Raw genomic sequence first — 20,815 nt, 5'->3', positions numbered from 1 at the left:
CTCTCTTTCCATAGATTTGCTCCTGGCGTTTTGTTCTAGAATTTAAGATTTGGATTAGTTAATGTATAAAATCTTAAAAAATTGTTATTATGTGAATCAACAAATTTATTTATGTGTTATTTAGTTTTTAATCTAGTAATCTATAATCAACATAATTATGTTAAATACAAAATTCATTTTTTAATCATAAAATACCTATTAAATTTGAGTATGATATATTATTAATACTGAGAAGTAATAAAATTAAAAACCTTCCAAATTTGTGCAACAGTGTCATTTTATGCAGAGCCAGTATACTCTGTTGTTTTTATGATGCATTATAATGCCAACAATATAAATTTTTACTTGGATGTGCCTTTCATCTTGTACATTCAGACACAGATGTAGTAGCATAATATAAGCTTTTTCTTGCCATTTAGGGTGAACTTTAATTTATATATATATATATATATATATCTCACTTTTTTTTTATTTCTTTCTAGAAGAATGTAAGAAATTTTTAATAATATTTTAAAATACTGATTGCATTTTTTATGCCTATTTTTCATTTCATTATTAAGATTCTTTTGGCTTAGTCAAGTATTGTCATTCCCCTACCTGCTCCGCTGTTGACATTGTTTTGTATTTGGCTTTTTTTATAACTGAATATATTTTTTTACCTTTTTCAAGTAAGTTTCAAACAAAAATTTAAGAATTTTTTTTCCATATTTTTGCCAACTTCTGGTCATTGTTGTTGATTTTGTAATTACATGATGATACCACTTTTGGGCAGATTTGTTTTGAAAATGAATTTTAGTTTTTAATTATTGGCTTTAAAATTCAGTAAATTACTATTCAAAAATTTTTTAATTCTTCCAGAAATAAATTTAGCAAAGTAGTTGATCATTCGAAATTGTGTGCAGCCTGACAAACAGCTATAATTTTACTTGATCCCTTCATTTTTTCCATTAATAGTAATCTCCACTTTTTAACGTTTTTTTGTTTTGTTTTGTTCTTTCCTTTCTAAGGCTTGCTAACCATGATTTTTCATTTCTGTTCTGTATGTATGTTCATATACATACGCACATATACTTTTTTCTTTATTTTTAATAGTGTAAACAAGGATGCAACTTCTGTTAGTATTGAATTGGAACCACAGTACATTAAACATACAATTTTGTCTGAGCTATGAATTATTGTTTAGTATTGATATTTGTTTTATTTTTGTTTATTTAAAAAATTTTTTTTGGGGGGGGGTACTAGTAATCAATCGAATTAAAAAAAGTACAAATAGCTGCACTCTGTGAAGAAAAAATGAAAAAAATTAAATTCTAATATGGTCTTGTATACTGGTTGATGTGAATGGATATAAAAGGAGTGATATCAAAAGACAGTCCTTTATGGCAATCTGCATTCCATAGTATTTCAATTGTCCTGTCCTTTAAAATTTTAATGAGATGTGTAACCACATCACTTTTACTTAATTTGAAGTGATAGATAACAATGAATTTTCATTATTCTAGTTAGGATAATGATTTAATCAGAGACTGAAAATTATATGCTTGTTTGTTTTTTGGTTAGGTAACAGAAGCAGAGTACTTGAGAGCTATCTGCTTAATAGAAGGATGCTTTCGTTAACAATTTTCAAGGGAAAGTGGCTTGTGCTTATGTAAGACATGGGCAAAGTAGAAAGACATCCATGCAGCCAGTGCATTTGGCAGAATTTAAAGCTGGGTTGAATAGCTGTTGTTCAGCACTTTTATATATTTGGCCACTAGTAGGTGCATTATGCATATGTATTCAGTCATAGAAGTGTAAGAATAAAACTCTTCCAAGCAGGTTTGTCCCTGAAACCCCTAAAGTTTCTTAAAATGCTGTGATTTTCTTAATTACGTTTCCAGAATGACCTCAATTTATAATCTCAGTTTTTTTTTCCAATATGTATATTGCTTGAATTGTATGGCCATATATGATATGGTTACCAGGAATAAAAACGTCGTCATCAGCATATGGCATTTTAACGTACAGTGAATTCATTAAAAAATATTCCACCCATTTTACCATCTTGGCAACATTTCCCCCCTTATTATACCATGTTTGAATGCTACAGAATTTTCATTTCGGCTAATATATGGATTTTGAATTTTGGGTACAAATGCTCTTTTGGCTTATACACAGATCGGCTTATATTCGAAAATGTTCAGTATACATACACTGCTGGCGATTAAAACTACAACTACATGTAGAAAAACAAATACCTGAATCTTATTTATTGTTCATATACAGTATAATGGGAAGAAGACATAACTAAGCTGGCTTGTGGTTTGGGATGCAGTATGCAGAATTCAGTACGCAGAGGAGCCTCCTCTGGGAACAACAACAATGGATGCGACAACGGGGTGCCACTCCTTTGCCAAGTATAATTTGTTGTAGCAGTGTAGGCATGCCTGTGTATGCTACGGTGTTGAGAGAAGTCCCAAATGCTGACAGCCCATGGTGCTACAGATATCGCTTCACTGCTCTTGTGAATCTTTTGTCCTCTACATATGAGCCAAGTTCCTGACTAAGGTAACATGATGTGGCTTATATGAGCCCACAAAGCCGTGAATAGGTTATGTCTGTCCTCTGGGTTATTAGTGGCCCAAGGCCAATGAGATCTCTGGGGTGTTCAGTGGCCCAGGGTCAGTGAGGTCTGCAAGACTGTCAGTATGGCCCTCCTGTATCCATCAAATCTATATTCACCTGATAGTCATGAAATCCCGATAAACGAGAGTAGCAATGTTGTTTAAAGATAAACTGCAATCTCTACAGGCCACAAATCTTGCCATGGTTGAATTCTGACATGTGTTGGTAAAAGTTTTACCTTATTACTTGTAATATGACCTTTATGCAAACAATTAACATCGAAATGCGATTTCCAAATGAAAAACCCCATGGAATGAGAAATTTCTATGGCTATAATGAGAAATATCAGATATGTGTTTAAAAGGATTGATATGCTGTTTTCATAATACATTGACTGTTTGTGTTTTATGCAGCTCACTGTTTCTTAATCAAATGTGAAATAGGAAACTAAGTCCTCATGCTGTTGAATTTTGTACAAGATTTTAATTTGATTGTTTTAATTTCTGCATGTGTGATATGCTTGTAAGTTGATCATGTATAAAATGTTTCTCAAGATCTCCACCAGTAACCAAGTCATTAAAGCTACAAAATATTTGTGATTTGTTCTATATTTGGTTTGCTGCCTGAATGAAGGTTTAATGTTTTTTTTTTTTTTTTTTTTTTTTTTTTTTTTATATATCTAACATATATATGGAACTGTCTTCATTAAAAAGTCCTCTACAAAGACATCTCTTTTCTGGTAGACTGCATTTCCTGTACTATAAGCAATCAATCCAGTCCTTCATAAATATTAACGATTTCATATGCAAGCAACTTCGCTGTATAGAAACAACCTAATTTTTTATTCAATTTAGCATTCTCTGTGCATATAGAATTGAATTGGAAACACTATTAACTATGGAAAGTTAAAACACTATTTTTTTAGCCCAGAAGTGCTATTAATTTCGTTTTGGCATTTTGTGTTGAAAACTTTATCTGTTTCACTTTTCAAATTGTTACCATCAAATATTATTGCCCTCTGTTATATTTAAATAAATTAAATAAAGAAGAATCTGCATAAATGTATGTATATTTATCGCATTGTGATAAAACAATGGTACCTAGAGACATCAAATTTTGAATAACATTCTCCTCCGCTCAAATATGGGCATCTGGAAGCCCAAATTTGAAATTTGTTTTATTATCGATTTCATATTTTGTAACACTTTGATGAATTTTTGATTAAGAAGTTCAACAATTTCAAAGCGAGCAATGACAACACTATACCGGGGAAGGGGGGAATACATTTTTATCTCCACGTGAGACTGTGTATTGGAAATTCTAAAGATATGCTCGTTTTAAAGTTATTTTGCGATATTGCTGTTGAATTGAATTTTATGCAGTGCGAAGAACATGATGTATAATAAATAAAGGTAACACACAAAATGTTTAAAAAAATACCATTTGGGCATGATGTAAAATCTGAAAGCTTTTACATGAAAAAATATATTTATAATTTTGAAGTTTTAAAATATAATACATTTTACCTCCAATTAATGTAACTGCTTTTCTTTTTTTAGTTATACTGAAAATATGACAAAGAAGTTAATAGGAAATTCAAGTGCTCGTTATCATAAACTTACAAAATTGGATGATGGGTTTGTTGATTTACAGGTGAGATCTTGAAAAAAAAAAAAAAAACATAAGCATGTGGAATGCATCATGCATTTGCATTTCCATCCAATTACATCATTACTGCTAAATTAACACCATCACTCAGTTATTATATGAGTTACATAAAGAAATGAGTTGTCAGGTAGTAACAAAGTATGTGCAGTTAGTGGATTGTTTGCAAAATCTTATTTTCTTAATTCACCTGCAAGAAAAGCTATTTAGTAAACAATGCATGTTCAAGTTTTAAATAGGCATGCGAAATGCATGACACATTTGCATTCCCATTCATGATATATCAGTACTATTAAATGAATGAATCAGCTATTATAAGAGCTGTGTAAATCTAATAAAATCTAAATTTTGAACTCTTACTTCATTTATTATAGAACACTGCTAGGAGAACTGAACTGTATAAAGAGCTAAAGTTACTTACATGTTATGCAACCACCTTGGTGCAACTTGGCATTTTTTTACAAATAAAAGGTATTTGTGCAAGTTGTTGGTTTTCATGTCTTTTTTTCTAGAAAGATTCCTAAACTATCAATATTTTTCATAAGTTGGTAAACATTATTAGCATATGAAAAGGAAACATACTTTAGCAAGTAAAAATATCTGTTTGAATTATTACATAAGGATCTTGTACATTAAAAAATAAAACACTTGCATTCTTCTTCAAACCTTTCTGTAATTTTTTTGTGCTATTCTTCTTCCAAAGTATACAGCGATCTATTTTTTTCTTAAGAAAATCAAAGAATTATGGAAAGGCAATTGTGGCTATCTAGGAAAGACATTTCGTCATTGTTCTGTTTAGAAAATTTTCAGCAAAATTCTGTATTTCTGCAGAAATTTTCCTGAAGTTTCTTCCATTGCTGGCAAATTCTACAAGCTCATATTTTAAAACTAAGGCAAAAAATAACACAATTTGTTTATAAAAACCTCTGAAACTTGGAATGCAACAAAAAATGGAGGTATTGCTTAGCTGAAGGATTGTAATGAGCATGCTTGCCGGAAGAATGGTTATACTGAGGGTTGCCAGAGTTTGACATTCTGTTATGATTCGGTGACTGGTTCTCAGAACTTCTCTTTTTGCTGCATACCTTATTCTTATCTTTGTCTTACAATTTTATATTAATATGAGCGTACTATCCATTACAGTTTGTCTTGCTTTCATTTCAGATAGTATTATGTTTATGAAAAATCTTATTGTTTGTCTGCTTGCAGAAGAATATTTATAGAGAAAGCTTACACAAGCCAGTTTCATGTCTTTTAACTCATCTTGCTGATTTACATATTTTGGCATGTGACAATATGGAGGACGATTTTGTACTGATCACATAATTCTTGTCTTGTATTCACTTCTGGAGTTCACCAAGAGCAGTCTAATGTAAAATGAACTTTCACTATAACAATGCAATTGTGATATGACAATCTTGTGAAAATGAACTGGTGCAAAGCTTTTTCTTTAGTTCTGTGAAAGTTGCTACATTGTTTTAGGATAAAATATAAAATTATATAAGATGTTTGTATTGTTGGATCAGAAGTCTTTCATGGCTGTCTAAACTAGTAAAAATTGTCTTCAACTTTTTTAGTATTTCTCACTTTATCTCAAGATTCTTCAGATATGTCATTTTAAAAGCTTAATCATAATCACTGTTAATTAAACTCATCCTGTATTAAAATTTGTAAGACCTAGCAGTAATTTTCATTAATCACTTTTTAAATATTGTTTTCTCCACATTTTGCTCTGTTATCTGTCTATATTAATACCAATCTCTTTTTTAGTTTCAGAAACCTCAGTCCAAAATTCCTTGGGGTGGAATTATATTAGCACTTTTCCTTTTCATGGCTGGTACTTTACTTATAACATTTGCTTCATTGCTATTTACTGGTCACATCAATGGTAAGGTAAGATATAATAATGCTTTATGAGATCTTTTCTTTCAAGTAATCAGTAACATTTGTTTAGAATATTACAGACCATATACTTTTTAATGCTTTTTAACCTTTCTTCTCTTCTTATCCACTTTTACTGCATATATCTTTGAATACTTTGAAATCCAAAATAAGTCCGTTTATTGTGTATAGATCTTTCTCTCTTTATATGATTAGATCTTTCTTTGACAGCAATGGGTAATGAATCATTTAAAGGTGGCAGCGCTTGAAAATATTTGAAAAATTACTAAAAAACCTACTAGTTTCTTAAAAAATACACTTTTAAGACAAAAAAATTGACACACCATGAAGGAGTAATGCAAATTGAAGACAAATTGATATGCATGCAAGTTTCAATGGAAAATGCAAAATTTTAAGGTTTAGCAGCCAAAGAATGAACAGGTGATGCTGCAAAGCATCTTAACTATGCAAATGGTAGGATATTAAAGAGGAGAAATTTCCATTTCAGGTCATAAATTCTTTGCAAATTTCATTCCGTGTACTCAGCTAGACAATAACCATGCCTGGCATGCAGGTACATAAACACCCACCAGCGGCCGAATGGCAAACTCGCCGCTGAACACTGGTAGTTCGGTCTGAGGTTCAAATCACATGAACAGGCCGGCTGCTTGGGCGTTTTTGTGGTTTTCCCCCCATGTGTAACGTGTATACGAGCCAGTTTCCCTTAGAAAGTCCTCTATGAAGGCATCCCTCCCCTTAGGCAGATAGCTTTGCTATAATTAAGTAAACCAAACCAAAACCAAGCAGGTACGTAAACAATATGTGCAAATGTCAGCATTTAGAGGGGAGTTGTAGTTGGACTCAAAGAAGCCAGTTGATCTAATTGGCAAATCTCTTAACATTTGAATAGGAGCAATGCCACTATTAGACGATGTGTGCAGGAATGGGTGAATCATGGTCGAACATTGTTAAGAAGGAAGCGGTCAGCAAAGAGAGACAACGGAACATTAGGACTGATCAATCATCAAAGTGGCACTCAGAGCCTCAGATTCATTATTATCATTGATTCTGCATGCAACTGGTGCTTCACTGGCTGCAAGGATAATTTATAGGTGGTTCAGAGAAAGGAGGCTGAGCTCATGCTGCCCCTTGTGGCAACTAGCAATGACCTTTGTACATCGACAAGCCTGTCTGCATTGGTGTCAGGCACATTTGACATGGAATGCAACAGACTTGAAAAAAATTGTCTTCAGTGATGAGTCCCACTTCGAACTGAGCCCCGATGACAAAAAGACTGGTCTGAAAGTGCCCCAAAAGCGGTGGGATACCATCCTGTCACCCACCATATGGCCCGATATTCAGGAATGGTGGTCTGGGGGCCATTTCATTTAACAGGAGGACCCTTTTGTTGTTAGCTGTGAGACATTTACAGCACAAAGGTACATCAATGATGTTCTACACTGCATTGTGTTGCCCTTCATATCATGCCATCCTGGGCTTAGGTTTCAGCAAGATAAAGCCTGCCCGCACATGCTGATAGTTTCTACTGCTTGTCTTCATGCTTGCCTAACACTACCTTCGCCAGCAAGGTCACCACTGGATCTCTCCCCAAATGAAAACATTTATAGCATTATGGGCAGTGCCTTCCAACTAGCTCAAGATTTTGCCAATCTAACATACCAGTTGGACAGAATTTGGCACATTAAGTTCAAGCTTATTTTTTATAAAACTGTCGTAATAATAACAGTCTGCAAAAAATAATAAGCTGGATCAGATTAGAAGATTAGGGAGCAGCGCAGGCTGTTACATTAACTGAAATGCCTTAGAATCAGTAAGGATAATTTTAGCCTAACTTAATAGCATCCAGTATACATTATTGGCTGTGTATCACAAGATTGGCAACGAAAACCAAGTTGTTTCGCTAAATTGTATCTTGCTCCTATTGTGTACTGAATTAAGCCTGAATTATATTAGTTATTTACTATACCTACATTTATTTCTTGCACATGCTTAAAACTAATCTGATTTCTGAATAAATAAAGTCCCACATATACTTAAAGCTTTGTCTAGGACCGGCGCTAGATACCACCTGGTGCAGTTTTTATGGGTCCTAAATTCTGCTATGAGTTCCTAAGTTCTAAATTTTCACTGCGCCTTAACTTTGGATCCCAGTGCTTTCCTTAAATCGTAAAATTCTCATCCCTTAAGTTTGCCGCTTTTTGCTTCCCCAAATTAAAAAAATTTCATCTTCCCTAAATTCTGCCGTCCAGTGCCGACATATTCTGCCGTCGCTTCTGGGTTTATGGTTAATAGCATATCAGTTATTCTTAATTAAAATCATCGTCAAGTGTAATGTTAGCATAAAAGGTTGTCGTACTCTTGTTATTCTATTACTAATATATAAAAAAAAGTTTAGACATCACTGCTTGAGTTATTACTGAAGCTGTCGTGTATTGATAAGCATGCGGTGATAAAAGCAAAATATAATAAATAACTCGCCAGGTTGGCGTCAGGGATATAAAATAGGTGAATGTTTTGGTTTGAGATGTATGCCAAGCAGATACTCAGTTATGGGGCCAAATTATTAATCTCACAAATTTAGGCTTGCGTGATTGTTTTTTCCATAACAAGGTATTTTATTTAGTGACTAAGTGAAATTAGGAATCAGAATTTTTAAGTGAAAATCTCCACATGTTTTATTATGGAAGGAAAAATCAAATAAGCATGCGTAAAGCATATTAAAAAAAAGTTTGTGGCTTTGAGATCATTCTGGATAATGGACGTCTGGATTTCGAACTTTGTTCTGTATATGGTACACACAGGATTTGGCAACATTATGAAGAGCAATAAACGGGTCATTTTGGTGTTGCCCACAATTTTCAAAATCGTGCCAAGGTCGTACCGTATACTAGGATTTATGAATTGGAATTTTTTAAAAACTTTTTGAAAAATTTTTTAAAACTTTTTTTTCTTTTAATAAATGCCTTATTTGTCATTTAGTAGTAAAATAAAAACTTAGTAATCAGTCATGTAGATAATTATATATACTCTTTAACATAATTATATTCGTCAAAATATCGTTGATTATTGTAATTCAGTTTTTAATCTTAAAGCAATTGACTTTATTTTAATGTTATTCATAAAATTTAATGTGGCTTCTTCCTTCTAAATTTATTTATTAGTTAATAATACTTTCAATTTTCAGACATTTTTCTTTGCCTTACTCCTGAAGCGAATTCTAGCAGTACGATGACATACCATCACAAAATTTAATGGACATATTTTTTGCTTATGTATGCTGCTAAATTAATATAAAATACCAGAACTTATTTTAAAATATCATTAAATAAATTTCTTTCTTTCGCTTAGCTGCAAAATGTCTGCAAAAAAAAAAAAAAAAAAAAAAAAAAAAAAAAGACATTTTTTAATTTGGATTGGACAGATACTAATCTCAATCTTGAGTGGAGAAAACTCTTATTATAGTTATAATAGTAATGCTTTGAGGATTATACTGTATATAAGTCATATGTAATTGGCAAATTTTTGTGTTTTCAAATGGTACCATAATTAATTTACCTCACAGCACAGCCAGCGCACATTATGCGGATAGACTGAAATTTTCTTAAAACACAGTTGGAAAACCTGGAAAAGTCAGAGAATTTCATTCTTCTGTTTGAGTGGCAACCCTGTGATGTGGATCAGAGGTGGACGAATGCATTATTGTTTTGTTCAATTTGTGAAATTCATTCTCTTATATAATTCATCCAATTTTTCTGAAACTGTAATTACTTGTTTTTTCTGTACTTGTACATCACATATACTGTTTTTCATCCCATTCTTATAACTTCTTCTTAGTGCATCATTTTTCTGTCTTAGTATAGTGGGTTATCTATACAAGAAGAAATTCATTTTTGATTTTTAAATACTATTTGTTTGTTCAAACTAAAAATATAATTTCTTATTAACATTGTATAATTATTGATATCCAGCATTCAATTTTGATATTTTATTTCATTTAAAGTATATATGAGATTTCTTAGTATGTCAAAATATCAAGATAAATGATATATATATATATATAAAGTACAAAGTCTGAGATCCGGGCGTCCAATATCTGGAATGATCTAAAATCCGGACCTCAAAGGCACCAACTATGTTTTTATTCATTTATTTATTTATTTTGTATGCTTTACACATGCACATTTGATCCCCTCAGCATAATAAAACATATGGAGAGTCTCATTCATAACTTCACTTAGGCACTAAATGAAGTACCTCGTTATTGAAGAAACAAATCATTTTAGCATAAGTTTGTATGATTAATAATTTGGCTCTGTAGATGCATATCTGTTTGGCATACTTCTCAAACCAAAGCCTTCTACATAGGTACATCGTTGATCATTTTGCTTTCATCACCTCATGTTTATCAACATGACAAATTGCATAATGACTCATGTACAGATGCCTGAACATTTTTTTATGCTAGTACTTGAATAATAAAGAGTATGGTAACCTTTTATATGCTTGTTGATGATTGCAAATTTAGGTTAAATGCTCCAAGAAATGTTGACGGGGAAAAATTTAATAAAAATTTCCTTTCATATGCTAAAAATAGATTTTGTTTATAATACTCATAGGCCAAAAGATTACTTTTAGTGCTATTAATATTAAGAATAACCGATTTATTATTCACATAAACCCAGAACCTGTGCAAGGGCTCATATAGCCACGTCTGGAGGCAGAATTTTGGGAAGGCAAAGGGAGGCGCTTGGTAGTAGAATTTAGGACTAACACAGACTGCATCAGACGGTAAGATATCTAGTGCCAGCCCTCGATAAGCTTTAAGTGTATGTGAGAATCTATTTATTCAGGATTCGGCCTTAAGCATGTGCAAGAAATAGACATAATAAATAACTATATACTAATATAATTCAGGCTTAATTGTCTTTGTGCACGAAAGAAGCAAGATAAAATTTAGCGGAACAACTTATCTTTAGTCGCCGATATCATGATGCACAGCCAAATATGTATAGTGAATGACAGCTAAATTTTATGATTGTAGCCGCGAATTTTAAGCATTTTCGTATATCGCAAACCAAAGGTGAAATTTTCCAATTAACAGATTAGGTAAAGAAATTTAGAGAGGCGGTAATAAAATGAAGATGATATAAAAGAAGTTTTTCATTGTGACGACAATGCTCCTCAATCATCAATCAATTAATGAATGGCAAAATCTGTAGTATGGCTTTAGTATCTGTAGTATGATAAATTGTAGTATGGCTCTAGATCCCGAAAATACCGCTACCGATTGTGAAGAAAGTGACAAAGAGGTTATTAAAATTGAAAAAATTTCGATTGACAGGTTAAGTGGAATTCTCGACACCGCAATTACAGGACCTTCAACAATGTAACTAAAGAAGAAAGTCTGTCTATAGAATTAAAGAGAAACTATTAGCGCAAAAACTGAGGCAACTTAAACAACTTACATTGAAAGAAATGTTTAATAAAGTAAAAAAAAATAAATATTAAGCTTTTTTGTGTAGATTTCGGCATCCTTTAGATCATAAATGCTTCATTATTTCATAAATCACAATTTCATTTTTTAAATTTTATAATTTCTACATCCCATCTTACTAGATTTAAACTAATGATCTAATATCTGGAAAAATCCCTGGATCTCGGACTTTCTATTGTACATTTATTATATTTCTAATAAGAAATTATTATTTTTCTAATAAGAAGAAAAATACCGTAACTATCATTAAAATATATTTATTTTTCGTATTTTACATACTTTCTTCTACTTTTCTACACAATTTCCATTTTTGTTCAAATGTTTATTATACTGTTCAATAAGTTTTTGAATTCTGATGTCAAAGAAATTTGCCACCTGTAAAAAGCTCAGTCCTCACTTCTTCATCATTGAACCATTGATAACCAAAGACCTTTAAGTACTGAAACAAGTGAAAAAACACTGGATGTAAAATCTGAATGATTTAGTGGTTCTCGTTCAAAAGACCTGATTAAACTTTGTTGTGTTTGTGCAGAGACATGTGGCCTCACATTGTCATGGAGCAACATCACACCGGAAGATAAGATAGTAGGCCATGCCACTAATTTTGTATGGCAGGCTGGAGTGTTCTCAAAGTCACATAATATGTGTAAGGCCTGTTGTGCCTTTTGGTATAAATTCCAATAATAAAATCTCTTTCCTGTCCAAAAAGCCAATTGCCATGATCTTTCATGCTGAAACTGACCATTTGTTTTTCACTTTGGTTGGCAAGAATGAGGGCTGCCATTCCATTGACTGTTGCTTGCACAACATCATCTTGGAATTATGTTAGACACCCAAGTCTTATCTCCTGTAACAATGTGGTCCAGAAGTTGATCTCCTTTCTGACTGTATCAAGTCAAAGATGATAAAGCACAGCCCAATCACCTTATTTTGTGATCATCAGAAAGCAGTCTTGGAATCCATTAACAACACAGTTTTGATAATTAAGTTTCTCTGGAACAGTGGTGTACAAAACTGACCTCGAAACCTGTAGAAAATCAATTGATGACATTGAAATCATGAATCATTGGTCCTTTCGAATTTGTCCTCATCACGAACTAAATCTTCAGAATAGTAGAAGGTTGATCAGAGCATGGCTTATCAGGCACATTAACCTGCTCATCCTTGAACATTCTCTCTCACTTTTGAAACATTACTGTCACTCATAGCATTATCAGCATAAACTTCACAGACCTGACCGAGAGCAGAGAATTTTCACTGCTGTCAAGTTTCTTGCACTCAAGATTCGAATTATAGATCATATCTCGCAGACAGACGATGACTCACTTTTCTTAAATTACACTTTCGAAAAACCATGAAAACACTCATGAAGACAACACATTCACCAGGATTCGAACCCCAGACTAAATTTCCAATGTTCAGCAGCTTTACTGTTCAGCTGTTGGTGGGCCTTCAAAATGTGAGGATCATAGATATAGATTCTTCCTTATTTAATTATAAATTAAAAAGGGCAAGCTGTAGAAATAAAATTTTTAAAGTGGTATTTAAAATTGCACAAGCCAAGAATTTATTTGAAATAAAGATACATAAGTTAAATATTTTAAATTTAAATGAAGAAAAAAATTAACATATCAGGACTTAGATCAAGATCACAAATAAAGTGACTGGAAGAGGAATATATTAATATTTCTTGCAAGCAGTGATAATCACTCAAAATGAAGAAGCTGGGTCCATTTCTTACATTTTTATTCCTTGTATAAATAAGTTATGGAAAAAAGGGGATTTTTCTGGTTTACTGTGATGTGTGATGGTGTAAGTTTTTATAAATACAGTACAAAGTCCAAAATCTGGACATTCACTATTGGAGTGATCTAACATCCACTCCTCTGGACTTGCAGCCCAAAGACTAAAAAATCCCTCCCATTTACAAACTCTAGTAAGGAGAATATAATAACAAAAGGAGGCAGGTGTGCCAGAAACACAAATATTCACTGGCCTGACTGAGATTTCTGCATGTTACTTTTAAATAGCTGCTGTTTTAGGGAGTTGCACCATGGCCAATTACAATACATTGATTAACATTGTATTGATTTTAACCATGGTCACACATTAGGCCCTTGAGTGGTTGTTGAGTGCCAAATGCACTATGCATTTTGCCTCTGCAGGTCCTAAGTTCTACTGCCCAATACCTCTCTTAATTCTAAAAACTTTTGCCACCCTAAATTTTACTGCCCAGTGCCTTTCCGAAATTAAAAAATTCCACTATCCCAAATTTTTCCTGCTTGGTCATTTTTTATAAATTCCAAAATTTTTACCATCCTTAAATTCTGGCATCCATTTGTGGCCACAGTAGCTGCACTTGCCATGGCTTTGTGGTGAGGGGAGTTAGCATTTTTCTGTCACACCTAAACTATAAGTGGAGTCCCAATGTTGCAATCTCTTATCTTACTAGAAATTTAGAAATTTCCAAAATCGCCTCAATTTATCTTTAAATCTTTAAATTTAGAAATTTCCAAAATCCAAGACAGCCAGAATTCTGATGAAGTCATTTGTGTTTATTTGACTTAATTTTGGATATTTATACGTTTGTTTTGTTATATATTTATTTAACCTTTTGAAGACGGGATGGCCATTATAGTGGCCATAGAGTCCTCTCTTTGAAAAGACGGGGTTGTCCACTTTAGTGGCCATGTCTTTTTCCCCCATTTTCCAGGCTGAAAAGTGGGGTGAAATGTCAAATTTGACGTCCCTAGGGTTTTAACCACTTATCTCTTTCAAAGGTCTTTTGTTTGCGACATAGATGCACCCCCTCTGAGAATCCATTAAACTACACACAAGAATCTTTGTAGCAAATAGGAGGTGATTTCTTAAAGGGGGGAAAGCATACGGTTCAAGATTCTCTGTCCTTTGGTACCTTTCATTGCTACCAAAACCCCAGCCTCAAAAAGTTAATGAATTTTTATGTAATTTTTATTTATTTTACATGATAACCACTTTTTGTGTTTGCTTATTTTGCCATTATCTTGTAATTCTGGATTATCAAAATTTGAATTATAAAGATAGCCTAGTCAGAACTGGAGATATAAGTATAAATCTTCCTTATGGGCTTTGTTGAAAGTTTTCTCTCTGTGTTGGTGAAATTTACCATTTTTTTTGTTTTTTGGCAGCATTAAGTAAAGTAACTGCCATGTGTTATGTTGCAAATTTTCATTATTAATATGTGTTTTAAGTTATTATTATTCTAATATTTTTATTTGTATTCATGTATATTTAATCTGGAAAAAGTATTCTTAAGTTGTTAAGGCTTTATTTAACTCGTTATTTTTGAGTAGGAAGTGTAACAAAGGCGAGAGACGGGTGCGAGGAAACACATCTGGTTTATTGGTTTATGGCTTTTTACTAACATTGGAGGCAGTAGGGTGTTTTGTTGTCGCCTTTTACTAATGGCGTTTGAAACGAAAGCCGTCTTGCTTTCGCTTTGTTGTAGTTGCAATTTTGTTACTTCAGGACAGTGGGGGTGGCTGTAAGCTTAGGTAATTGGATTCTTGCAAAGCTTAGTTCTGCTTGTTAGTTTAGGGGTCCACTCTAGTTCCCACATTTTCCTGAGTACAGATGTTGGCTCATTGTAAGATTTTTCTTGTTTTTGATTCGTCATGGGGGTGTCATTTTCTCAGTCTAGATAAAGTAAATTCCAGCGTGGTGTGATTTTAATTTCATGATTTTTTGTAAGCCTGAAACTTACAGAGGCGGAGAAACCGAGATTTCCTGGGAGGTTTACACCTTGCTAGAAATCATTCTAATTCTGATTTTCAAGTTAAGAGAATGAAAAAGTAGGAAAGAGTGGGTGCTTGACCCCTTGTGGACTTGCTCTCGCGAGCGCCGGCTATTACATCAGATTTGGAGACAGATTTGAGTTGCGAAGATGTAAGGCAGTGAAAGACAAAGTTCAGTGGTGCTTGACCTCCTGCGGGGGGCTTGCACCTCGGTCTGAGGCGATGTTTCTCGTGGCTTTCCCGCTGATGAGAATTTGTACGAACGGAGAAAATGCTCTACTCAATATTTCATTTAACCGTTTCATCGGGTATTTTGAGATCTTTGAATAGTCATGTTAGACGCTTTCCAGTTAGAATTGTTTGTCATAGACAGAAGAGATTGGTTACAGCTAAGAAGTTTGTGTCGAAAGTGCTCTACGCAATATTTAGTTTCGCCACTACATTGTGTATTTTGGAGAACTTGAATAGTCATGTTTGAGACATTCCAGTTGAAGGAATTTGTCATGAGATACAGATTTGTTCCAGAAGGAGGCATCATGCTCCTCTTGTTCCTGAAATCAATGGACGCTTCCGAAAGTGTTTTGACAGGGAAAAAAAAAATTGTCTTAGCTCTTTTCCCAGTGGAATAGATTGGACACTAAAGATCTGTCTGTTCGGAAATTGTCTCTCACTTAATGGACATATTTAAAGCGGTTCCTGGCTGATTGAAGAATTTGTTTTTAATATACTACACCTGTGATTACTGAAATCAATGAACGCTTCTGAAAGTGTTTTGACAAAAAAAAAGTCTCAGCTCTTTTCCAAGTGGATTGGACATTAAAGATCCTTCAATCCGGATAAACTGTCTTCCATCTGTGAGTGAAATTTTAAGATTATTTTCTCTGTTTTCTCTGTCTTCCCAAATGCCATGGTGGACTAGTTTATAACCATTTATCCCCATATATAAATTTTTATTACTTATATAAATTAAATATTACAGTTAGTAAAATTGAAAAGTGATTTATTATTTCAAGTGATGGCCAGTTTTGGAATGTTTTAAATTTGCTTCACCTACTGAGTGGGTGAGTCAGAAAAACGTTAATTCCTAATTAATGAGAACCATTTATCTCGAGAATTAAAAATATGTTACACCTTCTTAATTTGTGAAAAAAATGTTTGAATTATTGTAAGCTGTAATTTTGTGTGACAGATGCGATATTTTCATAGTAAAAATATGTGGTAAAGGGATACTGATCAGTTACCCAAGTATTTACTAATAATATAATATATTCAAGAATTTAATAAATGTGTTTGATTTAGAATTTTAATTGCACTTGTTATTTTGTGTGTAATTTACTGTAGTCTGTCATGTCCCTCCATTTGTTTGAGCCGGGAGGCTTTATAAGAATCATGAAGTTTCATTGAATTTGGGGTTATTGATTTTTCCCTAGTGGGCTTCACAACACGCCCTATTGTACTAACCCAATACCACTATACGATTGTTCTCGATATGATATATGAATGGTATGATGATTATATTATTTTTAGTGAGTTTTGTCCAGCACCATGTGTTAAGTTGAGTCAAAGTTAAAGTTTAAAAAAGTATTAAAACACCTATAAATTTTTAGAAATTCAACATTGGTGCCATGACCTCGCGACTGGCAGACCACTAGAATAATTCTTGTGTATATTATTCGAGTATTATTTTATATTTGATTTCTATTTTGTTTTTATGTGTATGAATATTACATTTTTGATTATAAATGATGAAATTTTTGCGCTCACCTAGATGTTTGATCCACTTATCATTTAGTTTAAAGTTTTGGTGAGAATTGCATTTGAGTTAATGAATTGATTTTGCTAATTGCATTTTGAATAATTGCTTTGGAGATTTCTAATTTTAGTTAATTGATTTAGTGTCAGAGCAGTATTTTTGTGTTTGAGAAATAGTATTTTTTAAAAACTTCTTGAAGTGTGTTAATAGATTTTATGAAATTTATGCCTAATAGAATTGAGTTAAAAATTTGATTTTGAATTTATTTTTGGAAAGATGTGAAATGTTTGTTTCTTAAAGTTAATTTTGGTTAGATTTGTAAAGTTGTGCAGGAGCAGTGATAGTTTACTTAGGGATTCATTGAATTATTTCTTGGAAGTTAGTTTTAAGCCGGAGTGAAGTTTCTGGTCTAGCTTTAATGAGTATGAGTAATTAATTTTCTACCTTAGTTTGTGAACATTTATTGCTGTCTGAGAAAAATGTGAAAACAGTAGATTAGTGAGTTTTGTGTTTTACAGCAATTGTAAGTTGTGAATTTTGAAAAGAAAAAAAAAAAAAAAAAATGGAAATGTAGAGCTGGTTTAGTTTCGAATTTTGGAAATGTAGTTAAAAGATATTATTTTTGCTCTTTACTCATACTGTTGGCTTTTGAAGTAGTTTTATGGTAAGTTTACCAGTGAGTGGTGTAACATTTGTCGTAACAGTGATCTAAAAAAAAAAAAAAAAAAGAAAAGAAAAAATTTTTGACTTTGTCTTTTTTTTTTTTTTGAGCTTCAATAGTTTTATTGCTTTGGTTTTGAATTAAAATTTTTTCTTTGAACTTGTTGCAGCATTGTAGTAACCCTAAAAGTGGATGTGAAATGTGTTTTGGAAATTTAAACTTTGATACTAGTGGAAGGAAAAAATTGTTTTGAGAGGTTAAACTTGATTTTGGGGAATTAGAAATTACTTATGCGAGTTTAATGTTGTGGAGAAGTTGAGAAGAATTTTGATTTAATTTTTGTGAGATTTTAAGAGTAATTATCTTCACTGAGTTTTGTATTGAGTTTCCGTTTTCGGGATTGTTATCTTTCAAATTTTTTTTCTTCTGGTTGACACTGTGTTGTTACTGACAAATTGTGATTGCTCTAGAGGCTTAGTGTATTTCAAGGAGTTTCGTTTTGAAGTGGTTTAGGAAGTATAGAATTGAGTCTTGTGAGATTTATGGATTTTGAGTTTGAGATTTTTTTTTTTTTTTTTGTAAACACTTCCCTCTAGTCTGCTTTTGCATTTTTGTGCCTGCAGTTTTGTAGTCTTGCTGTGAAGTTGTCATGCTTACAATTGCTGCTTAGAGTGCAATGCATATTCTTCATCTTCATTATTTATTCTCCGGAAACTAGACTTTGTTTTGAGAACTATTTTGTGTCTTTCTTACTAGTTGTGCTTGATTACAGCCTTAGTTCGGTACATCATCTTTTTACTAGACGTGGATTCCGAGTACATTTTTAACTGGGCTGCTGGTTTGTCTAGGGAATGCATTGAATTGCAAGTATTGTTCATTAAATTGCCTTACTCTACGGTTTGATGGCTCTATGTTTCTTCCTGTCAGTGAAAGTTATGGATAACAACTGTTCTTTGTTGTGACTCACTTCTTTTTAACCTTGATGCAGTTTGGTTTTCTTCTAAATTGTGGCAATTTTTTTTTTTTTTTGTTGGACACTTTCTTGTTTATGTGAAAATTCTCTCTGTGTGTGTAACCTGCTTCAGTTCAGTTTTTGTTGAATTTATGTTGACTAATTTCAGAATTTTATTTTTTGTTTGATCTTGAATTGTTTATGAATTTGAATTCCAATTTTTTTTTTGAAGAGTTCGTTTTGTTTTCTTGAGAGAGTATTTAAGGTTTTTCCTGCGTATTTTGCAACTGGTTTAGTCTAGCAGTTGTCTGCATTTATGTGAATTCCTTTTAGTTTCGGTTTTGAGTTCTTTACACAATAGTGCTTTGCGTGTAAAGATTTTTTCGGCTGGTCCGAAATTTTCATTTCCTTGTTTCAACATTAAGTTATCTAAATTTTTTTCCCCTTTGCTTCTAGTTGCGCTCTAGATTCTTTTGGCTTATTTTTTTTTTCTCGGTCAAGTTCACTTTTCCGTTCTTGGGAGTGTTCTCTGTTTGTTTCAACTTCTGGATCAGTTCAGTGTTTAATTCATTTAGGATTTTTTTTTGTCACTGTTTGTTGGCTGGAAAGTTAAAGTGTATTTTTTCCCTCACTAATGATTTAATTATTTTTGGTTTGTGTGCTTTAATTAACTTGGTTTGCAATTGGATTTTATGACACTTCACTCATGTTGCTGTTTAATTGGTTATACGAGTTGTAATTAGGTTTTGAATTTAATTTTTTAAACTTAATGCTTTGTAAGTAAATTTTAATTTTTTTTATCACTGCTCTCCGTGACAACTAGTTTTGAGTTGATTATTTGTGTGGCACTTAACTTGCTACCATTTTGAAATGCTATTTTGTTTTGTTTTGAAAGAAAATTTTTGATGATCAAAATTTTTTTTTCCCTGGTGCGTGGGGGAATGTTATGTCACGAATTTTCATCACTAATATGTGTTTTAAGTTATTATTATTCTAATATTTTTATTTGTATTCATGTATATTTCTTAAGTTGTTAAGGCTTTATTTAACTTGTTATTCTTGAGTAGGAAGTGCAACAAAGGAGAGAGACGGGTGCAAGGAAACACATCTGGTTTATTGGTTTATGTCCTTTTTACTAACAGTGGCGGCAGTAGGGTGTTGTGTTGTCGCCTTTTACTAATGGCATTTGAAACGAAACTACAAGCAAAACTGTACCTTTTGAAGATATTTTTGTACATATAATAAATTATTTATTATTGATAATTTTTAAACATGCCACTGTTTTAACTAAAATTAATATTAGTGAGATGCTTGTGGTACCTCTCCTCTCTGTAAATAATAATAAAATAAAATTAATATTGACATCTAGTTTATTGGGATCCATATCATACCAAGTAAATTTTAGAAAATTTTGAACTATATTGATTCCATCTGCATTTTTCTTCCAGCAGAATATGATAATTTCTTGGGAGCACCCTTGAATTTCATCATTTGTTATGTGATTCAGTTTCTCTCCGAAGCGTACATGTTAACGTTGGTATAATTAAAAAGAATTGAATTTTTAGGATGACTATTCACATTCCAGAGAGTTTTTGATTTCTTTAGAAGAAGTTGCCTTAGAGAACAGGACTATTGGTGATGCATTTTGTTCCATTATTTAATCATACTTTCAGAAATATTTGTCACTCTCAGATGCGATCACTTTAGGAATGCTGTCACTAAGGATAAGTTTCATTGTATCCATTTGGCTTCTTTAGATTCTCTGTTTTTCCTTCTACTGGTGGTAGAAAAAATTGTTAGATAGACTTGCATTATAAATGCTGCATGAAAAAGGTGAATATCTGTTGGTGAATTGGGTAGAAATGTTAGTGTTTAGAGAAGTACATTTTTACTACATTTGCTTATTTCAAAATTAATCTTTTTTAATTTTTTAATCCACTAGAACACTGTAGTACAAATGTCTCACTAAGGGTGTGTATTAGATATGAACTAGAAATATATGTCATAGTGT

At 32.5% G+C, this 20,815-nt stretch overlaps 1 protein-coding gene across 4 annotated transcripts in view; it reads left to right on the top strand.

The window, feature by feature from the left end:
• The window catches only part of LOC118202359 (transmembrane protein 230), a 28,056-nt gene that overhangs the window by 3,774 nt on the left and 3,467 nt on the right, over positions 1–20,815 (top strand). For all 4 annotated transcript variants that reach the window (XM_035374535.2, XM_035374520.2, XM_035374545.2 and 1 more), the window contains 2 exons: positions 4,164–4,257; positions 6,040–6,162. In XM_035374535.2, coding sequence (XP_035230426.2) covers positions 4,177–4,257; positions 6,040–6,162 — 204 coding nt within the window. In that variant the 5' untranslated portion in view covers positions 4,164–4,176. The remainder of the gene's footprint in view (positions 1–4,163; positions 4,258–6,039; positions 6,163–20,815) is intronic.

This window comes from Stegodyphus dumicola, chromosome X1 (assembly GCF_044657685.1).
Source record: "Stegodyphus dumicola isolate Sdum_Otavi_A_Nest chromosome X1, ASM4465768v1".
Taxonomy (NCBI): domain Eukaryota; kingdom Metazoa; phylum Arthropoda; class Arachnida; order Araneae; family Eresidae; genus Stegodyphus; species Stegodyphus dumicola.
This window is presented reverse-complemented; position numbering and strand designations above follow the sequence as displayed.